Raw genomic sequence first — 23,131 nt, forward strand, 5'->3', positions numbered from 1 at the left:
ACTTTCTAAAAAACATTTTGCACTGAAGAAGTTTTGCCTACCCTTGTACATTTTTCTTTGAAATTTGGATGCAGAGACACAACATTGATTTTATTTGGCCTAATGTTTCTCTGATCAAAGACATGTTTGACTATGTAAAATACATTATGTACAACCATTTCATTCAATTTTAATAAAAAAAAAGTGAGATTAAGATTTGGCACACTGACAGATCTACTGTTGAATGTGATGATTAAGACGATTCATAGAAAACACTTAACCTTAACCCTTAAAACTGGGGAAAATTAAGTCTATCTTCTTGTTCTATAATAATTAATTACAAAAATCATTCATGTAAACATTAAAGAATCAATGGAAATCCTGGGGCCAAAACTCAATCAAATTTTCTCTACAGCTGACTGGCCCTAGCTGGCATTAGTTTGCTACATATATACAAACATTCATATTTTTGAACATATTTCTAAATTACATTTTTCTCTGATAATATTATGATTTGCACTCAAGATTCAAATTTGTCGTTTGAGGTAAGAATAATAATTTACCCTGGTAATGACACTGTTGTTGGTAAGATCCTTTGTGTAATTCAATAAAACTAGGGGCCGCGGTGGCCGAGTGGTTAAGGTGTACCGACACTTTATCACTAGCCCTCCACCACTGGGTTGCGAGTTTGAAACCTACGTGGGGCAGTTGCCAGGTACTGACTGTAGGCCGGTGGTTTTTCTCCGGGTACTCCGGCTTTCCTCCACCTCCAAAACCTGGCACGTCCTTAAATGACCCTGGCTGTTAATAGGACGTTAAACCAAAACAAACCAAACAAAACCAATCAATAAAACTATGTCAGTATTGAGTTTCAATGTACAGTGAAGCCTCCTTAGTTAGGAAATATATGTACAATTGAACCACACTTTTTTTAAGTCAACACTTGCTTTTAATGTAACAGTTAAACAATGTACGTATGCCCATTCATCAACAAAGATTTGTGTATCATAATTCATCAATACGAAAATATTATAAGAAAATTCGCCCAATCAGAATGCTGTTTAAGAAACCATAACTATATGTCATGGTAACAAATCCTACCAAGTTTTATAGAACTTTGATAAAAACAATGTCAGAAGATATCTAGACAATTAAGTCCAATACTGAAATCAACAAAGGGCAATAATGTAACTTGTTACAAATTGTAAAAATCCAAATGCCCCTCAAGAAAACACAACTTAATATCATGATTATAAAGCCTGTTAAGTTCCAAAGAGATCTATCAAAAACTGTAAGAGGAGGTCTCTGGATAAGATTAAATACTGAAATAAATTCCACTTTTGACAAGCGTACAATTGTTCCCAAAACAAAATGAACTTTTCAGACTAACATAGTTATTGTTAAGATCGGTATGTATGCAAAAAATGGAGGGGATAAAACTGGAAAATTTCCATTGCACTGGGCGTAGAAATCATTCGGCAGTTAAATGAAATTTAAATATCAAGGGAATTGCTTCAGATCTAAAATAATAACATGTATTGTCTGAACAAGGTTATAATGTAATATTACAAATACAAAGGAGAAAACCACAACTACGTCTGTATTGTAAAAACAATCCTTAATAAAATCACCAAGATTTCATTTTTAATTTAAAGGGTGTTTATTATTTAAAAATAAAAAAACAGCCTTATTTTTTTTATGAGGAACAGTTATCTTCATTCTATTAATATGATGACTGGGTGGTCTTGTCGACCTGAACTAGCATGCCAATATTCCACAGGACTAGGATATGACAACCGTCTACAAGACGGCAGTCAGGGAAGTAGGTCATGACCTTCAATACCATGACAACGACCATGACAAACATTGCTTATTTGTTTTATGTTGTGGTGCCTGTGACCTTGACCACCAACGACCTTGAATGCTTCTCAGATGGTGGTCATGATGATGATCTCGAAGCTGCCAGATGTACTGTGACAGCTGCCCTCATTTTGACTGTATCCTGCGCAGCTGATTTACAGCTGCCTGGTATTGACTGTATTCAGCACTGCTGATATACAGCTGCCTGCTGTTGACTGTATTCAGCACTGCTGATTTACAAGAAAACATACTGCAGACAACTGTCCTCACTGAGGGAATTCCAAGATGGCCGGATGCCAACTTTGTGGAGATTGTCGTTATGGTAGCTATTTGTATGTCCGGTGTCAACTCTTCAGAACTGCCTGCAGATCTTCAGGCAATGACGAGACAATATTGTCCATGTGTTTGTTAAGTTTCAATAAACTGTCACTACTCACAGCGATCTGGTTACTGGCAGCAAACGCCTGAAACAGGTATATAATATCTTCTCTTAGCATAGAATCACTCATACACAATATGGAAGTACATTTTGTATGTTAACTTGAATAATAATATTGTGCATTCCACTTCTAAAAAATGTCATACTTTTGATTTTCAACAAGTCAAATATTTCCCCCCACTTACAAAATCCACATTGGTCTGTGTCATCTACCCCTTTTGGCCTTACATTTCATGTTCTGCATGATATATTTATAATCATCCATATATTTACTGTAACATTGTACAAATGTATGCAGTTTTGTAGTACATGTATAAGGGATATAACTACATTGTACAAAGTTAAATATTATTGAATGTGTTTAATTTGTCTCCCTTGTGGGAGCTCTTCATGTTGAGAGATTAGTTTAGAGTTCTGGACAAGAAAAGCATCCTCTCTACCTCATAAATCAGAATTAAACAATAGCAAATTTGTGAACATGGAATATTTATCCTTTCAAAGAGTGCAGTCTAGTACAAAAATGAAAATAAAGATATTTCCCAGAGTTAGTGAAAAAAATTTCTTCAGACCAAACAAATTGTCTGCCTTTGATAAGATTATGGCTACATTAGATATACTCACTAGCTTCTCTCGTATGCGGAGGATGAGGTCGACAATCTCTACTTCCTCTTTGTCCTGTATCCAGGCCACCAGGTCCTACAAATGAAACATCACTTTTTACATCTGAGAGAGGACATTTTTATTTCAGGTAAGGGTGGTTGGGTGGCACAGTGGTAACACTTTTGCCTTTCTTCATGACAACCAGGGTTTGATTCCCCTATTGGGTGTGAAAAGGTATGGGGTTATCTGCCCGACCATGAGCTTGGGGGTATTTCAGCTGTGGTCAATCTTCAATTTGGGCATTTTACATCATTTGTAATTCGTAAGTCCCCCAAGAATTCATTTATATCTACTAATAAGTTCACTCGACTCAGTTACATGGCCTGGCCAACAGGAACAGCTTTTCTATATATATAGCTACATATACAGTCTACACTAGCTTAAATTCAGTTTTAGTGTAAATGTATCTATTATAATTATATTGGCCAGGTCATCTACAAGAGAGAGTTAAGCACCACAGCTGTTATAGCCCTTTAGCCCAATGTATTAGTATAATAAATAGTCGTATAACTTCAGTCTGTGTTTGAGTTCTTTGTTCATAAATATAAATTTATGTGTTATACATAAATGCTGTTTATGAACTAAGACGATCTGTTGCTAATATCTACGATCCTTGTATCATGTATGTATAGTAGTAAGATAGTTAGTAGTAATAGCAGAGGATACATAGTGATTGGTCAGCTTGATAGCAAGTACGTGATTGGTCAGTCCAGTCACGTGATTGGTCATTCTCTTCAGCAGTTTTTTCGGTGAAGATAGAAGTTTTGCGAAAAAATTATTACCGCCACCTCCCCACCACACGACCATTTCAGGTGATGCCTGGGGTTATAGCAGCTGTTTTTCTATTCGAAATTCATAAGGCAGTCTAAGTGAGTAAACACTTGCCAGCTGTTTCCGAGCATGGACAAATCGTACCGTTTTTCCCCCTTCCTTATTAAGGGAGTTAGGGTTTATGGCACCCCGCTCTGCAGCAATTAATGATTAATTACCGAGTGGGGCATTTTACATCATTTGTAATTCGTAAGTCCCCCAAGAATTCGTTTATATCTACTAATAAGTTCACTCGACTCAGTTACATGGCCTGGCCAACAGGAACAGCTTTTCTATATATATAGCTACATATACAGTCTACACTAGCCTAAATTCAGTTTTAGTGTAAATGTATCTATTATAATTATATTGGCCAGGTCATCTACAAGAGAGAGTTAAGCACCACAGCTGTTATAGCCCTTTAGCCCAATGTATTAGTATAATAAATAGTCGTATAACTTCAGTCTGTGTTTGAGTTCTTTGTTCATAAATGTAGGGTTTCCTCGGGTACCCTGGTTTCCTCCCAAAGTAAGACCCCTTGTGCACTTCCACTTAAACCATCAAGAGTGTTTTTTATAGGTTGATATAACTTGTTTCATAATTTACGGGAGGTGGGAGATCCAACGACCGTGTAAACAGTTCGGTATGGTTCTGTGTTACCCAGTTTTCATAATTGTTGTAAAATTAATGAAATTTCATACTTTGTTAGAAGGGACATGAACTATGAATCCTTTGTTATGACAATATCAAGCATTGAACTCACTGAGTCACACAAAGCCTCCATATGAAGAACTTGAAGTTTCTGGTTGACCTCATGTTGGCGGTGGTAGTACCACCCCTCAAAGTTCTGGCTCTTAAAAAACTTGCGGTACAATCCCTCCCAGTCGCCTTTCACACCCGATGTCAGCTGGGGGCCAGAGTGTTCCAGGGATCGCAGGAACTCCTCCGGATCGAAAGGACGCAGTCTTGGGGGTCCCTGTGTAGATAACGGTGATAATTCTCAAAGTATATTCTACACCCATTATGAATTACCTATTTTTTTTTTTTAAAGTAAGAAATTTTGTCAAAAATCAAGAATTCAAACCTAGCAATCATGGAGACAATTAGAGCGAATAATATCCTTTTCGAAAAAAAAAAAAAAAAAAAAAAATTGGTCAGTTTTAAAGTAAAGAACAAGAAAATCAAAAATTTGAAGTAAAGTGTATTTTCCTGATGAATCTTACTTTGTGAGGTGATATGTTGCGTTGTAATGGCATCAAACTGGCCATGTATCTCTCCTGTCAAGTAGAGAAATACAGTTTTAGTTTACATCAAACAAAAACATTTCTATCAATACTGAAATATCATCCTTTTATCGTTACATGTTCAGGTAATAGTTGAAGTAAAAGTCAAAATAGAATGTAAGCTCTTCAGTATTTGGAAGTTCAATTTCACTCCATCCAAATCATTATTAGACTTTTAAATTGGTGTCCTGAATTAACGTATCCCCCTATATATATCGAGTGTGTTTGTCCAATATATTCACCAGAGGTATCATGAAACTGTGTGTGAGCTCCAGGAAGTGACGACGTAATATTGCATTCTGCGCCTCCGGGGGTCGTTTACTCTGGATACCCTGGTAACGAAACAATACAAAAAACCATAATATCAACAAATAATCATATCTGAAAGTAATTAATTAATTTTCTTTGAAAGTACATGTATTTCCCCATCAATCACAAATATACACATCACTACCAAGAAACTTTGTTACAGTCTTTCAGTAACTTTATATTATTCCACATTGCATTCATGGGACTGTAAATACACTATCTCCATCATTTGACAATAACATTATGCCTTTTTCGCACTACATATTACATTAATTCAGATAAATGCGACTGATTCCTTGGAGATACCAACCTTTATGAGTCTTTTCAGAATGATTTTATCTTTCGTGAGAAAAGCCTTGTATCTTGTGTAAACACCTGAAAACAATTCATCGTTCATGTAAATTTTAATATTATAAATATAGTTTGACTTTCACAACACTAAAATGGTGAAGCAAGTTGATTGTTAAATTCAAAACAAATGACAAAACGTTCTGAAATATTTTGTTTCACAGCGAGGAGTTTAGCGTACTCACCTGGTTTGGAGTCCAGTGTTTTCAGGCTACTGGCTTTTTTTAACTTGTTGAAAATTTTGGAGGATCCTGAAATGATCAAAAGTAGCTTGTTGTGAATAGAAATAGACTTCAGCATATTGATACATACAAGCCAAAGCAAACATTGCTCACCACAAGCAGAAATGTTGGGAATCAATGAGGATATTTATAACTTATTTTCATTGGTTATATTAAGACTTGTGAATTTTTAACAATGAAATTATTAGAAAGACACTCCATTGTACATGTATTTAGTGAATAAAACAAGAGTTTTCAGAAGACAACATAGCTTGCTGAGGTGGTTAAATTTTGCAATTGTTTTTTTTAAAAGTAAGTCAAATGTCCCGATCAAGGTCAGCAGGTCCAAAAATTTAATATGAATGGAAAGCCTTGTCCCAAGGAACACTCAAATATAAAAGGCTCATCTCATATGGTTAACATACTGTGGCCAAAGTTAATGTTTTTTTTTTAAAAGTAGGTCAAAGGTCACAGTCAAGGTCAACAGGTTCGTAAATATAGTACTAATGGTAAGACCTTGTCACAAAAAAACACAGGAACCACCATAAAGGTATCTGTTATCCAGATTTTCTTGTTGCTATCAACAATGTTAACGTCCATTTAAAAAAATAATAATTCAGCTTTGATTTATTCTCAAGTTTCTGTGGGATACACCAGCAAAGACAGTAATATGAGGAATGGTTCATGAAATTGTGTTCCCTGTGCAATTAGAAATCAAGAAATGTGACTTAACATGTTGACGAGACAACCAGGCAGTAACTCAAACCCAAGACCCCTTGGCCGTTTCTGTCTATTGCTGTAAAAAACAACTAGTTCAGAGTTTTGTTTATGAAATAATGGTAGACTTAGGGATTTGAAGATTTGGATAAGCCTTGACAAAGACCTTTTAAGCCTGTAATATCATGCCTGATATGTTAAAATTGAAAATTGCCAGACTGGTCTGACTGCATATAGGAACAGACCCCAGTTAATCAGAGGAAAGGAAATTCTTACCGTGTGTCATTTCTCCAATCCGAATAATGTTTGGCCAATGCTGGAGAGTTTTCGCGAAGAATGGATTTGTGACACCAAGAATTACTGGAGGTCTGTAAAAATAATTAACACATTTATTCATCAACAAGTGATCTTTTCATCTGTAGATGCGATATTGCTGAAAATTCATTGTACTCGTTAAAGGGAACCAAGAAAATCATTCAGATTTTTTCATAGATTTGTTTCTTTCAAGCAAGAACAACAGCCATATGGCTATATGCTATGTTTATCACAGAAACTAAAAGGCTTCTTGTAAAAGACCTGCATTGTGATGTTAAATGATTTTCTCCTGTTTCAGTTACAAATACAGTGAAAACTGTCTAATTCGACAACTGACTTTTCCGACATCCTGTCAAATCCGACACTGTACCGTATTTCCGTGATGCCAAGTGTAGTCAACAAATACCTGACTTTTGAACACCCTGCCTAATTCGAACAAAAGTGTCACTCCCACAGGGTGTCGATTAGACAGGTTTCACTGTACTACTGTCCAATGACATGCTATGTTTTATCTGTTTTTTTTCCCCCTGTACACAAGCACACTGAGTAAGTAATAAATATGCCTGCTACTTACGGTGCCTGAGTTTTTGTCGTGTACTCCTTAAATTCGCTGTCGTGGATTGTAAAGTATGGGCGATAATCACCGTAGAACTTTAGCGGCCCGATCAAACTGAAATAACCACAACAAAATCTCACTTTAATGATAAATCCCACTCTCGACAAATTTTTGAGTCTGATTTTTCAATATATCTTTTCAATTTCTTGTTTTTTTTTTCATTTCTGAAGAAGAGTGGAAATTAGACATGTACAGAATAAAAAAAGTTCCGTAAATAAAATATTTGGTTTCATTTGCTACTGTGAACGAACTGCTGTCCTATAAGACTAGAATTTAATTTTTATCAATTAAACAACATGTAGCATTTTCTAGTTTCTTTTTTATGACATATTAACATGATAATGTAATCATAACATCAGTTTAATGATCGATTTAAAACAAACATCATGAGGGACAAGAGTTTTTCAGACCAGATTTTATTCGTTTTTAATCACCTGATCAAAGCCTGCACCGTTGATGATGTTATGGATGGCGACGCTGCCATGACAACCAGTGGCTGAAAAAAGAAATATTACCAGCGGTGTTTGTCATAATTTTAGATTTCAACAACATGTGTGATAGCTTCTCAAAATTTTTCATAATTGAAGTTTTTCTTTCAAACTAAATCAACCATATTTTCACTTTTGACTTATAATCAGCCTCACGAAAAGTTACCAGGTACTTGCATAACATTTTGATCCTCATGGGCAAAAAATGAATGCTTCCACCAAAATATGGTGAACAGTTTAGGAAATGTGATCAAATTTAATTGCAGAAGGATGACTATGGATGGACTAAGACATATCATACGTACCTCTCCAGCTAATACTAATTCCCATAACATCTGTATGTGAGGTAGAATAGGTAAAAATGCACTGAAACAAATAAAAACACAAATCAGAGCAGACAGAATAGCAGGATCTACACTGAGTATTAGGGTCCAGTTTGGTGAGGTATGAAGCTAGTGCCCCATCCAAACCTGTCTTAACTAAAAGTAAGGATTTTGTGCTGATTGAAATAGGCAAGGGAGCATATACAGCTCATTTTGTTTCAGAAGTAAAGATGATGTCATACGACCAATGATGTCATATAGTTATGAATGAAGGTATCAGGAATCCTTAATTTTTTATACAGAGTGGTGGTGTAAACAAATTTAACAAACCTGTAGATGTCCACTTCGTAAAGCGATGGAAGAATGGAATGGGCTGGGACTGTGGGCTGCAAAAAATAAGACAACTTTGACATTTCAATCAAGTCTGTTTATGGCGAAGTTGTGTTTGAGACTTAACAGTAAATCCCATGGACATAATGTTATATGTATGATAAACAATCTTTCTCTGGATTCTTTGAAAGTGTCGAATATTTTGTATCTCTAGAAAAAAATTTCCATTCAAATGTGATGCAATATTGGTTAACAAAGCTGAAAAACATGCAATATGCATGTATATCAACATCGCTACAGTCACAATAAATTTAGAGTGCCATCTGATACTGTAATGTTCATCCTGCATTCAGGGGTTTGCCAATCATATCTAAATTCCACAGTTAAAGAAACAGTCGACTGACTGATTTTGAAAAATGTTTACCTTGATGAGTAGAAACTAGAAAAACATCCAAAATTCATTGTAATATAATATTTTATATCAAAATAAAATGATAGTGTAAAACTCGAAAAATAACTTTAGGTAGAAATGATATTAAAAACAAGAGAGTGAAATTTACATGCAAACAATATATTCATACCTCAAAATTTAAACTCTGATAATAGTGCTTGACCTATGTTAAAAGTGTTTTCTCATTGAAAGGAAAAGGAAGTTCAAGTTCCAAAATATTATTGACCATACTCATGCATACCAGTCTTACAAAGGAAGATAACTCATAGATGACATAATCAAATAATCAAGGAGGAAAGATTAATTCACAGGATATAAGTTCAAACCATGCGAATAAAATATAAATATATATGATGCATGTACCAGTAATTTAAATTATTGCTACAGACATTTTTACATTATTTTTTTTCAAAATAATGTATATGTTACAAACTTAAAGTTGGAATATTTTATTCAAATCTACAAGGTAGATCAAACTAAGACAAATAAGAATATTGAAAAATGGAAATGCTCAATATATAAAATGAATCGATAAATCAATCTGATCTTCTCAACCTTTTATCTGCAGCTTTGAATTACACCTTTCTGAAATTCAAGACCCTAGTAGTCTGAATGTGTATGTGATGTCACCAAGGTGGCACTGCGGCAACCAGGAATAGACAAACCATTTACTTTACACCAGGGGAAGACAACCCACTCACTTTATGCCCAAAGACAACTCACTTTATACCAGGGGCAGACAACTCACGTACTTTATACCAGGGGCAGAAAATTGAACCCATTTACTGTATACTAGGGTAGACAACCCACTTGCTTTATACCAGGGGCAGACAATTCAACCCATTTACTTCATACTAGGGGGAGACAAACCACTTACTTTATACTAGGGTAGACAACCCACTTGCTTTATACAAGGGGCAGACAATTCAACCCATTTACTTCATACTAGGGGAGACAAGCCACTTACTTTATACTAGAATAGACAACCCACTTAGTTATACTAGGGGCAGACACATTTTAAAAGTTGGTGTCTAGCTCACTGAACTACATGCAGAAGACCTTTCACATGCCATCCAGAGCAATTAGGGCAAAGTTTCTTGACCAAGGACACAACCATGACAGCAGATAGGTCTGTTTCTCAGCTTCCAGAGAAGCACAAATCGACACGGGTAGAAAGTGTCATACCATGCACCACAGATCATCACCTGAGGTTATGTGGTGGCACTCTAACTGTCTGAGCTATCATGGCCCTCCCCTCCCTCAAACCCAAACCCCACCCTACTACCGGGAGTGGAAGTAAGAGATTCATTCGTATTAGACTGTGTTCGAAGGGTGACATGCAGCCCACTTCATAGCATGGAAAAGTTAGAAAGCTTGAATGTATAAATTTGGATATTTCAAAGATACAAGATATAACATAATTAAAGCAATGCAAAGCTATAACTGTTAGTATGACTTTTCTTGTGTAGACTTAATTTTTCAACTGCAATATCAAAACAAGGAAAGATCCCCATGTGTACAAAACAAATTCAATAATTATGTCCTTACAACTATTAACACTCTATATGTACAACAATTAGCATTTTAGCAACAATTTACATTTATATTCATTGACAGATAATGTTCTATGCATTGCATCATGAATTATTCAACATTATGCTAGGTTTTTGTATACTGAAATACTGGTAAATCATCACAGTAAAAAAATGTCAATCTGGCTTGTACTACAGGGTTCTTTTGACGTTTGTCAATAACAACCTGAGTTAATACAGAAGTTATATGAATATGGTGTTGTATATATACATATATGTATGTCATAAAATTAATTGGTGTTAATTCAATACATGTTAATAATCATAAGCCTGTTCTGTTTCAACTACACTGTATATCAAATTCCAAATATGCAAATTTGTGGATACATATGAATGTATAAATTTACATAGCTGATGGCAAAGAAAATAAATTTACATTTATAATTAATTTTAATTATCATCATTTTCAATACCTAAATTCCAATCATTTTATAAACCATAAAAGGCACAGTCCTACTAATATCAATTAATTATCAAATTTAACATTTCTCTGTGGAAAGAGCCAATCTTTATTCCAGAGTCCTAATGATATTACATAGTTGAAATTGACTTAAGTTTTTATTCAATCATGGGAACCTATTATGATTACATTCCTTTAGTTTGAACATCTCCTGGTAAAATATATACTGTATATTCTTTAAATATTCAGTTTGCAGCTGAACAGGTATATGTTAATATCTGAACAGGTGTATGTTAATATATACAACAAAGAAGTAGACAATTCACACGATGCAGATGAAACACTGGAATATTCATGTGATCAAAAGGGTTTTGTGACAGCCCTTTTTTTAGAGATAGTGCCCTGTGACGACCCTTATCAGGAACAGACAAGCCCACCCGGACATTATTGACACCATAACACAATTACACACTCACCGCCCCAACACGTATGTTTTGCCCTCGGCCTAATACTTTATCTGAACGTGATGGAACTCGAGACTGCAAGCCATGGAAAGGAAAAAAAAGATTAAGATGAAAATAAATTCAAAACTGGATTAAAATAAACAATATCAATAGCACAAACACAAAACCAGACAAGACAACAGCAAAATGAAAATACTGAAATGAAACGAAATAAAATAAATTGTAGGAAAATCTAGAATAAAAGAACTATCTTTAACTCTCCGTGTTTTAGTTTTTATGAGATCTTCACAACTAGAAACAGAATTTTGTTGATCTATTTTGCATATTGATTTTTTTTCTCAGTTACATCAAGGTGCCACCTGAACAAGAGATGTCCCCAGAATATTTTACATATGATTGCAAATCAGAGTTTTAAATAACTTTTGCACAAATTCTCTTCACATAAAAGAAGATTCTTTATTTAATTTGTATATTTGTTAGTTTTTTGTAAAGGTAATGTTTTGGTACCTATAGTGAATTCTGTGTTAGTTTAATTTCATAGAGATTTCTGTACACTCTAAAGCATATCTGTCTATATTGAATGTGCTAGTGTTTGATGTATAATACTATCTCAATAGATTACCATTTCAACTCCCCACAATATAGGACACATTGGAATCACCAAGTAAAAAATCTTCTTGTCATCAAAGACATATCAAGCAAAAAGAAATACTTTTGAATACAATATTTAGACACCCACGTCACATAGTAATAATACCCATAAAGACATGAATAAAAATATTAAGAAAATATCCCCTTCATGATTAAAATGATTTCATTTTTGAGAAAATGTCATCATTGTTTATTACTTACATAGAAACATTAGATCACATACTGGTCTGTTTTCTGTTTATTGGAAGTATATTGTGTTTTTGTTGCTAGGCAATAGACTGCTTATTGGTTGCTAGGCAATAGACTGTTAATTGATTGATTGCTATAGGCAATAGATTTATTGGCTGTTAGGCAATAGAAAAGGACTGTTAATTGGTTGCCAGGCAACCAAGAAAAGTATGTCACCTAGTATACCAAATAATTGGTTGCTAGGCAATAGACTGTTGATTGGTTGCTAGGAGCCAGACTGTTGATTGGTCGCCAGGAAACAGACTGCTTTTGGTTGCTAGGCCGCTGAGCTTGATGACCTTCACCTAGGTGATCCTAATGTTCCCATGAATCCAACCACCAATGATGATAGCAGTCCAGTTTTAGTTAATTATTCATTTAAACAGAAAACATGAAAAGTTTAGAATATCTAACAAACACAAATAACAATATTACCTCAATGGACGTCTGAAAAGCAAACCAGGAAATCTTTTATTATATATGATTTTAATGACCTCAACTTTCATTTTCTAGAGCATATTGTTGTTGCTATCAATTTAACAATATAGTTCATCAAATATCATTATAGTTGTTCTAAAGACAGAAATTGGGTGGTCGGCTTTTGCCTTTCAACACAGGCTCAAAAAAGATGAAAAGGTATGGGGTTCACTTGCTCGACCATGTGAGTTTTCTTTAACCCTGACTATGTGAGTTTTCGATTTAAATGTATTTAGAAACATAAATCGCTTATAATTGAAAAAGCAAAGCAAGCCAGCATTGGACGTATGGTATAACATATAGGGTAGTCGGTATAATATTGTAGAAAACAAATGTGGGGTTTCCATTACTAACCTGTAAGACACTACCAAATATGGGTAGGTTAACTGTCTCCCCAGGTACAGGATCAGGCCATTGGTCCATATCATGACAAGCTGTAGGGGTCAAAGGTCACCATGCACATCAAACAATAATCAGATTGTACAGTAAGCATTATTTAGCCATTCCAGGGACACTTAGGTCACTATGTCAAGTTTCCAGACCAGGAAACATCTATCTGTCTTTTCAGACAGTCACATAATGTGATTTTAATATACATGTCCTCGTTTATAAAAGTCGCACTGTTGCATAGTAAATCAATAGAAAGTTGCTTTCAAGAGAAATATTAGTTTCATAGCTGAACTTGAAACAAAACTAAGGACTAATACATGTATGTGTGAGGCCATTAGGATTATTCTGTAAGATTATCAAGATTCATTAAGATTTAAAATAAAAAGGCATCCGTCAATATTTAAAATATTTTGCTATAAAACTGCAATTATTTATCAATGGAAATTGATGAGATATCTTAACTAAGAATTTAATTGCTACGCTTGTAAAATGAGATTTGTCAATTCAGCAGGAGATTTCAAAAGATGTCTGGTATAGTCTGTCTTAGCAATAAAAATACAGACCTTGGAATATCTTTTGAACACTGGGAAGTGACAAAATTGTCATAGATGAACATTTCACATATTAAAATCTTCTCCTTTATTTCTGAATGAATACTAAAATGAGACTCGGAAAACCGTTCAATTGGATTTCTCAACACAAGTATTCAGATTCCTGATTGTCTTCCATGATCTATTTAAAAAAGATATCATTTTAAGAATACTTGTTAACAAACAAAGCATAATTTTATATGATTAAGTTACACAAAAGCTTTACCTGCTTCTAAACTTGGTTCACCATTCTCAAAGAATTCTGGCGCTATTATACTGACAAGTTGCTGGAACAACGCTACAAATGGCAGCTTGGAGAGCAGTACCAGTGACTGAAAGGGGAAAATGATGTCATAACAATAGCTCAAAATAAAAATTTGTATACCTTGTATCTTGAAAGTGTCAAAACACATAAATATCATGTCAGCATTACTATATTGAAATTGGGCACAAAGTCATAAAGGTTTAAAAATTTGGCAATTAATCCTGATACAGTATTATGGTGAATTGTGACTGAAGTCAAATGTATAGTACATTGTATTTGTATTCTAAGCAAGTGTTTTATTTTACAGGTCTCTAATTAGGCTAGTTACTATGAAAATAAAGATTGAGTGAAAAGGATTCTTTAATAAGGCTTAACATTCGAAATATTAAATAGCAGATTCCTCAGGAAAATTATCTGTAATCAGTAGATTAAATGTTTTCAATTACCTTCTGGAAGTACCCTCTACGAATAGACCGGTCCTTGGTTTGTCGAAAGAACACGAAACCATAGTAATAGGCACCATCACTCTGTAGAAATGAAATACAACACAAATATATTTACATATGTACAGTGATGCTACACAGTGTGTTTAAACAAAATTAAGCAGAAGAGTTATTACAGCAAATTTTATATGCCATGATTACCTCTAACCAAGAGGATGCAGCTACATTGAATCTTATATAGATGACTAAAATTCCTCTGACCTAGATCAAGGAAAATTTCCTGACCTGGATCAGGACTACATTCAATTTCATACTGATGACAAAACTTTCCCTGACCGCTATTGAATTTCATATTGATGAAAAGACTTCCTCTCACCTTGATCGAGGCTACATTGAATTTTATATTGATGACAAAAATTCCTCTGACCTAGATCAAGGCCAAGTTGAGTTTTATATTGATGACAAAACTTCCTTTAACTTGGATCAAGTCTATATTGAATTTCATATTGATGACAAAATTTCCTCTGACCTGGATCAAGACTACATTCAATTTCATACTGATGACAAAACTTTCTCTGACCTACATTGAATATCATATTGATGAAAAGACTTCCTCTAACCTGGATCGAGGCTACATTGAATTTTATATTGATGACAAGACTTCATCTAACCAAGAATGGACTATATCAAATTTTACATAGATGACAAGACCTTCCTAACCTGGATAGAGACAGGGTAGTCCTTGTTGAACTGATGATGAGATGCTGTTTTGCGCCCAGGACTCTGTCGGATACGGAAGTGAAACTGAGTATCTCCCATGCATCCTGAAACATAGTTTGCCACATTTGTTTTATGCTTTGTCATTCAACCTTCCTCTATTAACACATCATGTCAGTGTTTTTTGTGATTAATGGAAATGCTGAAATGAATACAAAAATGTTCCTCTTATTATCTTCTTTTCTTTTTCATTAGGAGATTTTATTATTAAGCTGGATTTAAAAAAAAGAAAAAAGTATCATACTTTAAAGAGGTTTCATCGACTTATTTCAAATAAGTGATATTTTAATCTTTTTACCAGTCGTTACATTAGCGGCTACTGTCCCCCACCAGACATCTATACTATTTGCTTTATTCAGAGTGCCAGCCACGTAACGTCAGTTGAAGGTCTGAGATGCATGATTTGGCACTTCCTACCTGTGTCAGTTTGTGTTTCTTGGAAAGCGGAGAAACAGGCCGGTCTGTGACAGTGCTGTCATGGTTGTGTTCCTGGGCAAGACACTTTACAATAATTTAATTGCTCTTGATGACATGGCGACGGGCCTCTCGTATGTTGTTCAGTGAGGTAATCACCAACTACTACAAGGAGACCCCGCCTCAAAATGACCCTGGCTGTTCAAAGGGCAATAAACCCAGCAAACAAACAAACTAATATGTAGTATCCACGAGGTAAAGTACCCACAAGTATATCATAGTATAAAGAACCTGTAATGTGTAAATGATGATGGTCTCCATGTGAAAAAAAAACAAGAATTAAATGTAATTATATGTCTCACCTATCCAGCTTTGTCAGGTTTAAGTGAACTCCAAAAGTTATATGGAGTGCCAGCCATGTAACCTTCGGTGAAGGTCTGAGGTGTGTGGTTTTCTTTTTGAGAAACCGAACTAAACACAAAATTCTGGCCAGCATCCCTAATTTCCAGATTCGTTGGAACAATATTCTGGAGGATATTCTGTTAATGAAGGTTTTGCTGGGATGTTGACTATGTGATCGACCTACATACCAAGATAGGATAAATTTGGACTTGCACGTTTTGAGCAACGGAAAATTCTAAATGCAAACATAAGTAATGCAATAGTCTAGCCATTAACAAGTCTTGTATTGTGTATAAATCTGCAACCTGTATGTTAATGATTTTAATAATTAGTCTTCTGAAGCGCATGAAAAAATTAAAACTTACCTGAATTTGAATCTGGGAATGACAGGTAACAAATATTGGCTTTCTGCAATCAGAATACAAAAGAAGTCTTGTATTAAACTAATAATATCATACTTCTAGTAAATTACAAATCTCAAATTGATTAAAATGGTGTACAATGTAATCTGTCTATAGCTATTTGGTCATTGAGTATTCTGACATCATGAGTAATTTGGCCCCTATGTATTCTGACATCATGTGTAATTTACCCCCTGGGTATTCTGACATCCTGTGTAATCTGACCCTTGAATATTTGAACATTTTGTATAATCTAATTCCTGAGCATTCTAACAATCTCTCTAATATGACACTCTGTCTAATATGGCACAAGAGCAAAATTGTTTATTATGACCTTGAGTTTTTATTTTCTACATATTCCAACATCCTAAATAATCTAGAGCCCTGTCCCCCGAATATTTAGACATCCTATCCAAAAGTTGCAATATAAGAATTGGACCCTGTGGACAAACTAACATGTATAACTGGACCCTGTGGACAAACTAACAAGTAAAACTGGACCCTGTGGACAAACTAACAAGTATAACTGGACCCTGTGGACAAACTTACAAGTAGAACTGGACCCTGTGGACAAACTAACAAGTATAACTGGACCCTGTGGACAAACTAACAAGTAGAACTGGACCCTGTGGACAAACTAACAAGTATAACTGGACCCTGTGGACAAACAACAAGTAGAACTGGACCCTGTGGACAAACTAACAAGTAGAACTGGACCCTGTGGACAAACTAACAAGTAGAACTGGACCCTGTGGACAAACAACAAGTAGAACTGGACCCTGTGGACAAACTAACAAGTAGAACTGGACCCTGTGGACAAACTTACAAGAAGAACATGACCCTGTGGACAAACTAACAAGTAGAACTGGACCCTGAGGACAAACTAACAATATTTTGGCCCTTTTGCTATGGACAATAACCACAAACCTACCTCTGTATCTGTGAGTTTGACATGGCCTGGATAGATCAACTGTAAAGAGAAAAATGTAAAACATCTTCATAATTAATGAAAAAATCAAGAAAATTTATAAAAATATAATTGCACAAATCACACCTTTATGTGGAGAGAACATTTTTGGGGGTGTTAATATTCCATAACTGTATGCAAATTGTGAAGCATTCCATATCTACAACTATATATATACAGTACGTGTATATATTTACACATATCAAAATTGGAATGACACAGGAGATTTGCAAGTTTAATCATCAGTCATGGGAGGTTTATGTAAAATGTTATATTTACCGGGGTAATTAGTAATTTTGAGAATATATTTATGAAGCTCTATTCTGTACATTCTACCAGTGCTTAGAGAATGGATACAATTATATGTTCTCCAATGTCAAAATTAATCATATGTAAAATATTAGGGGTTTATTCGCCATTCTAGGCCTGATTGCCGTCATAGTAAAATTACCAAAATGGACTTGAAATCAATATTTTTAAGAGAATGATCTATGACTTGAATATTTCATAAAAATAATGTAATACATCGTTTATTCACTTCATTCAGATCTTCAGACACCGCATAATTTGTGAAGTCATATATAGAAATATATGAACCATTTTTGTTATTGATTTATAGTTCACACAAGTAAGCACTAGATGTAAGCAGTACGTACATGTACCGCTATCTACCGGCATGACTGAGTACAGTAGACTACACTCGCTTTGTGGATATTGACAGTATAACATATATTTACATACTAATTCAATTTTAGAATTATAACTGAAATCTTGTAACAGCATGGCACAAATAGTCATCTGAACATATGTTGTATATTGAAAAATTATTTAGGTAAATATATATTAACTCATTTGCTTGACTTTTAGAATTGTAACTGAAATCTTGTAACAGCATGGCACAAATAGTCATCTGAACATGTGTTGTATATTGAAAAATTATTTAGGTAAATATTAACTCATTTGCTTGACTTCAATTTTCAATTGATCAATTCATTGATTACTGTGTTTGAAGTATGGTGTAGCAAGAATTTCAAGTCTTGATCATGACTTGATGAACGTTCTAAATTAACAAATTATCAAAATGAATTTGTTTGAAAAATAACACAAGTTCCACAGCAATATTATATAGAGAATCGATCACACTATTTCAGAAGTTATAAAACTACAAATAACAATTAATGGCTGAATATCAAATTAAGTGAATATCACAAGTCTTTTTGCATTTGTTTTTAGATAATCCGGATTTCCGTTTTCCGTCTTTGAAAAAAAAATACGTAGGCGTATTGCATAGTAAACGTAGCCATATGTACATACAGTGTAACAGCTGATTTCAATCAGATTGACTTAACATGAACTTAACACCGTCTCAGTAGTTCGTCACAATCGAAAATTTGATCGTGAATTCGGTATTTTGCAAATTCTTTCAAAATACTTCCAGGTAAAGGAAAAAAATGCATATGGTCTCTATACACACACCAAAGATTAACAGATCCTATATTGGGTCCACTCTCTCGTTAAAATATCGATTTGGGTCCACTATCGGCCATTTCGGTAATTCAACTCTGACGACAATCGGGCCGCGATTCGCAAATGAAATTAATTTAAAATTCGTAAACCTCTAATATTTTACATATGATACAATTAGGCATTGAAAAACATATATGTGAGTCAATTCTCTGAAAATAATGCCAATTTATATTATAATTAAGCCCCATTTTTCTTCGTTTCGGTATTTCCAAGTCTGCTTCACCTGTGGTCCGTTTCAGTAAATATTCTCGACTTTGCCGAAATAAAAACAAGCCATGTAATTGTTCATTTTAAACATGACAACTGCCGACCACACGTATCTAAAAATGTTATTGTTGATATCATCTGAATATTGCCGTAGTTATCTGTCACTTCGATTGTAAACCCATTGCCAAAGTCATGGAAGAATCGACCAATCAAATTGGTTTAACGTTTGATTTCCGTAATCTTGCAGTTACCTCCCTTACAACAGTAAATACGTTCCAAGTATCGCCTACAACAACCAATCCCGTGCACATGGCAACAAGATATCATCATTTGCATTTGATTTATTGGTCGTTTTCGTCAAAGGAAAATGGAATATGGAAATCGATGACAATGTTAACGCTATGACCAGTCACCCTGACCACAAATGCCACCTAGTATCTACCTTTCTCGCAAACATGTACAGTAACCTATAGTATGATACACTGTATCGTCTCGTACCTAACAGTATGATACAATGTATCGTCTCGTATGCCGTTATTGATAATTTTTTCTCTAAATTATAGAAATACTCATCTAGTTGATAATGATGTAACATTCTAGAATATATATATTACACATTTAAGTAAATCGCGGACATATTTGCAAACCTATGCTATAATTTCAGCCGTTTTGGAATGAACACGGAAGAGCAAAACTTTCTAAACATCCGGAGACGAATGCGCCTGCGCAATATTTGTTTACATAAATATATTGACCTGGAGTTATTCGCAAAGTTCAGGTTCATTTAGTCTTCACATTTCGCTAGCGTTATGTATTTCTCAAATCGTATGCATCTTGAAAACATCTACTGAATACATTTCAACATTTTCGGTAAAACTACTACATAAAACGAAGATGTTTTTGCCAGTAAATTATTTGAAGCGTAAGGCAATGGGGGCAGCCATATTTCATTGAAACAGACAGTAGATGGCGTATTGGTGAATGTGGCTACCAAATATGGTCATATTTCTCAGTCCAGTTCTTGATGGCAATAACCGAACATTAATGTTCGTTTAACAAACCATACATTTAAGCATTGAACAGCTTTCAGTTGGCATTCATATTGACTATGAATGCCAACTTGCAGTTTTAGAATGTTATCAGTCAATTGTGCATTCTTTGTTAAACTTACTAAATACATACAGATAAATGGACCTCTTTACATCCAGATATATAGTAGACATAATTAGGCATTCCAATTAGGAATGTGGCAAGTTTGAATACAGATTCCAACAAAATAATTCTTGAAATGTGTCTCAGTTTTTGGATATAATTGCATACATATGTAGTCGAGTCGAGTAAAAGATGTGTTTATACGTAGCTAGTTCAGGGGATTTATTACATCAGAATAGCGGTAATATGATTGTTTGATATAACTACCAGCTTTAAAAGCGTTGTATGCAGTTTGTACGACGGTGTTCGCTGTTACAGGATAGATATAGCGCCTCTGTTATTCCATTAGGTCGTATTTTCGCTCTAAGGCAGCCATGTTGGAACGTGTGTCTGGATGTAAACATAGTGCGGATATCTCATTGGCTGAGCTCAGCACCAGTAGCCAATCAAAATGGACCGTGGCTTATATAAGCCGGTGTTCCCGTATAGGCGAGGCAGACAGGGCTGGACAGCTCATGAACAGTAAACTATGTCCAGGTAAGGATGGGTTAGCTGCCACTTTAGTATAGGGCCGGATGGCTCGAGATACCCAGTATAGGAGTATGGATAGAGTTAGCACGTGCCGACACGGGTTTATGGCTTGGTAGCCAACTTACAGTACCAAAGATATTTACAGTAGAACAGCTGATTGAGGGGTGTTTACATGTTTATAAACAATAGGTCCATAGTTACCACAGTATTGAGGACAGGACTGAGTACAGTTCATATATTTCCCCTGTGTAGAAATGTAATAGACCGTTTAACACTAGAGACCGCAGTCTCACTGTGGCTAGGTGGTAGTTTTATGAGCTTATGGGAGAAATATATGAATATTGTCAGTGTTAGGTTAAAATATAATTGCTAGGGTGAACATAATGCAGATAGGGGAGTAATTGCTAGATAAATTTCTACAGTAGAATTATGTATAGCTGTGGACGCAGCTATTCGGGGAAGTTATTATATAGGAACTATTTAGGTAGTATTTACTGGTTTACTATAGCTATCACATTCTGTCTAATTACAAGTTAAACTTAAAGACACTAGTCTCTGTGATAAAGTTATTTGATACTACCGCTGTCCATATTTTACAATGGCAACAACCTTTACAACTTGTTATGTTTTCAGATGATGATTTGTTATGTTATTAAATACTGGAACTGTTATTTCTGACTCAAGTTTTCATTTCTCTTATCTCCCGCCTGATATAAAAGAACATTGTGGAAGAGGGATAATGAGGAATGGGTGTCTGACATATAAGATCACAAAACTAAACACAACGCGAAGTACAAAATCATACCCGCTATATCCGGGATTGACACCTATTCGACAGAAATCCCTTTTCTATTACACATCTATGCATGTTTAATGTAAATGGATGTTTCTTAAGTGATTAAAACCTTCTATTACAGGAAAAATGAATCAACTATGGGAATATGTAATTGTCCAATAACTGGTAAATGAATATTCTTTTGTGTACTTATTGGACAGCTATATATATAGGCAACTTATTGGATGGTTACAGCCTACAGGTGATGCATAGATATTCCATTGGATAGCTAGAGTACAAAAATAACAATTCATGACATCACAGCTGTCATTTGATCAGTTTATGATGGTTTTTGTTTATTTTGCTGGGTTTTTTTGGAAGGTGTAAAAACCAAGAAATTCGTCAAAAAAACCCCACAACCTGTTTAAACAAAATTCGCCTATACTCACTCACTGTAAAGGTTCGGTTTTCAATAAATTATTTATACCAAAATACAAAACTGATGTTTTATACAGAGTGCACTCTATAGATCTGTCTCTATCTTAATGAAATACAAAGAGGTCTAACAAAATTGAGACTGTCTCAATTTTCTGAGGGCGTTCCAAAGCAGATAAAAGCTTAGAACAATGCCATACCTGGGTAAAGTCTGTGACTTTTAACAAACTACAAAAGTACTATGTCACAAGCTATTTCAATATGGACCGGACCAGTTGAAATGTACACAAGACAAAACCCATATCATTATGTAAAGTTTGTCCATATCTAGTTACTCACAAACATGCTTTAGTAGTAATGAAAATTAAACTGTAACAGGGGCTTAATCATATTTGGACATAACTCTAATGGAAGAACCTCTCCGTATGAACTGGTCCAAAACAATAGTAAAAGGGCGTATATATCTCTTTCAATGTATTTTGTCAACAAAAGAAAATCAGTTCTGATAAATAATATTAAATAAATATTGGATTAAAAATAATTTTTTCGTCAAAAGTTCAACGAATGTATATGTTAGAGATATTAAGTTAGAGGAATCATTTCAGTATTTGGGCACCCGAACACCCGCTTCTCTGCCATATGTGACTGTCATTGACAGCTTTCGGGCATCAAATGTTTTGTTTTCACTTTCGCCGGTGGATAGACCTGTTGAATTATGTCCATTACGTACCTCCATCGCCTGTCCAAGCTCCAGATCAAACGTGACAACACACGCACAGTGTAGCCAGTTGGAAAATCGATCCCAAGGTAACAGGGTGGGCGACAGGGGGACATCGCCAAGTGCCTTCATCATCCCCTCCGACACCCCCTGCTCCATTGCAGCCATTTTTACAC

The 23,131-nt window shown here is 34.9% G+C and overlaps 1 protein-coding gene across 3 annotated transcripts; it reads right to left on the minus strand.

The window, feature by feature from the left end:
* Nucleotides 1-833: 833 nt before the first annotated feature.
* LOC117330906 (protein DENND6A-like) lies at nt 834-23,121 on the minus strand. Of its 3 annotated transcripts, XM_033889460.1 has the most exons (21): nt 22,968-23,121; nt 17,575-17,613; nt 16,608-16,650; nt 15,370-15,473; nt 14,653-14,733; nt 14,168-14,273; nt 13,316-13,395; nt 12,920-12,931; nt 11,618-11,680; nt 8,699-8,754; nt 8,351-8,411; nt 7,992-8,053; nt 7,516-7,611; nt 6,903-6,994; nt 5,874-5,939; nt 5,651-5,715; nt 5,274-5,363; nt 4,972-5,025; nt 4,512-4,724; nt 2,900-2,974; nt 834-2,303 (listed from the first exon to the last, which is right to left on the minus strand). In XM_033889460.1, the coding sequence occupies exons 1-21, from the start codon at nt 23,112-23,114 to the stop codon at nt 2,184-2,186; spliced, it is 1,725 nt and encodes a 574-aa protein (XP_033745351.1). In that variant the 5' UTR covers nt 23,115-23,121; the 3' UTR covers nt 834-2,183. The 3 variants fall into 3 exon arrangements, with proteins under 3 accessions (XP_033745351.1, XP_033745352.1, XP_033745353.1); XM_033889461.1 differs by lacking the exon at nt 12,920-12,931; XM_033889462.1 differs by lacking the exon at nt 11,618-11,680.
* Nucleotides 23,122-23,131: the final 10 nt, after the last annotated feature.

The sequence above is a fragment of the Pecten maximus genome, chromosome 7, assembly GCF_902652985.1.
Source record: "Pecten maximus chromosome 7, xPecMax1.1, whole genome shotgun sequence".
NCBI lineage: Eukaryota > Metazoa > Mollusca > Bivalvia > Pectinida > Pectinidae > Pecten > Pecten maximus.

Excerpts from the sequence above, each read along its gene's own strand:
- LOC117330906 (XM_033889460.1), bottom strand. The coding sequence starts at position 23,114 with ATGGAGCAGGGGGTGTCGGAGGGGATGATGAAGGCACTTGGCGATGTC. Across the intron at positions 5,026-5,273 it reads ACAGTTTCATGATACCTCTG|GAGAGATACATGGCCAGTTT; the intron begins GTGAATATATTG and ends TCTACTTGACAG. Across the intron at positions 4,725-4,971 it reads GCAACATATCACCTCACAAA|GGACCCCCAAGACTGCGTCC; the intron begins GTAAGATTCATC and ends TTATCTACACAG.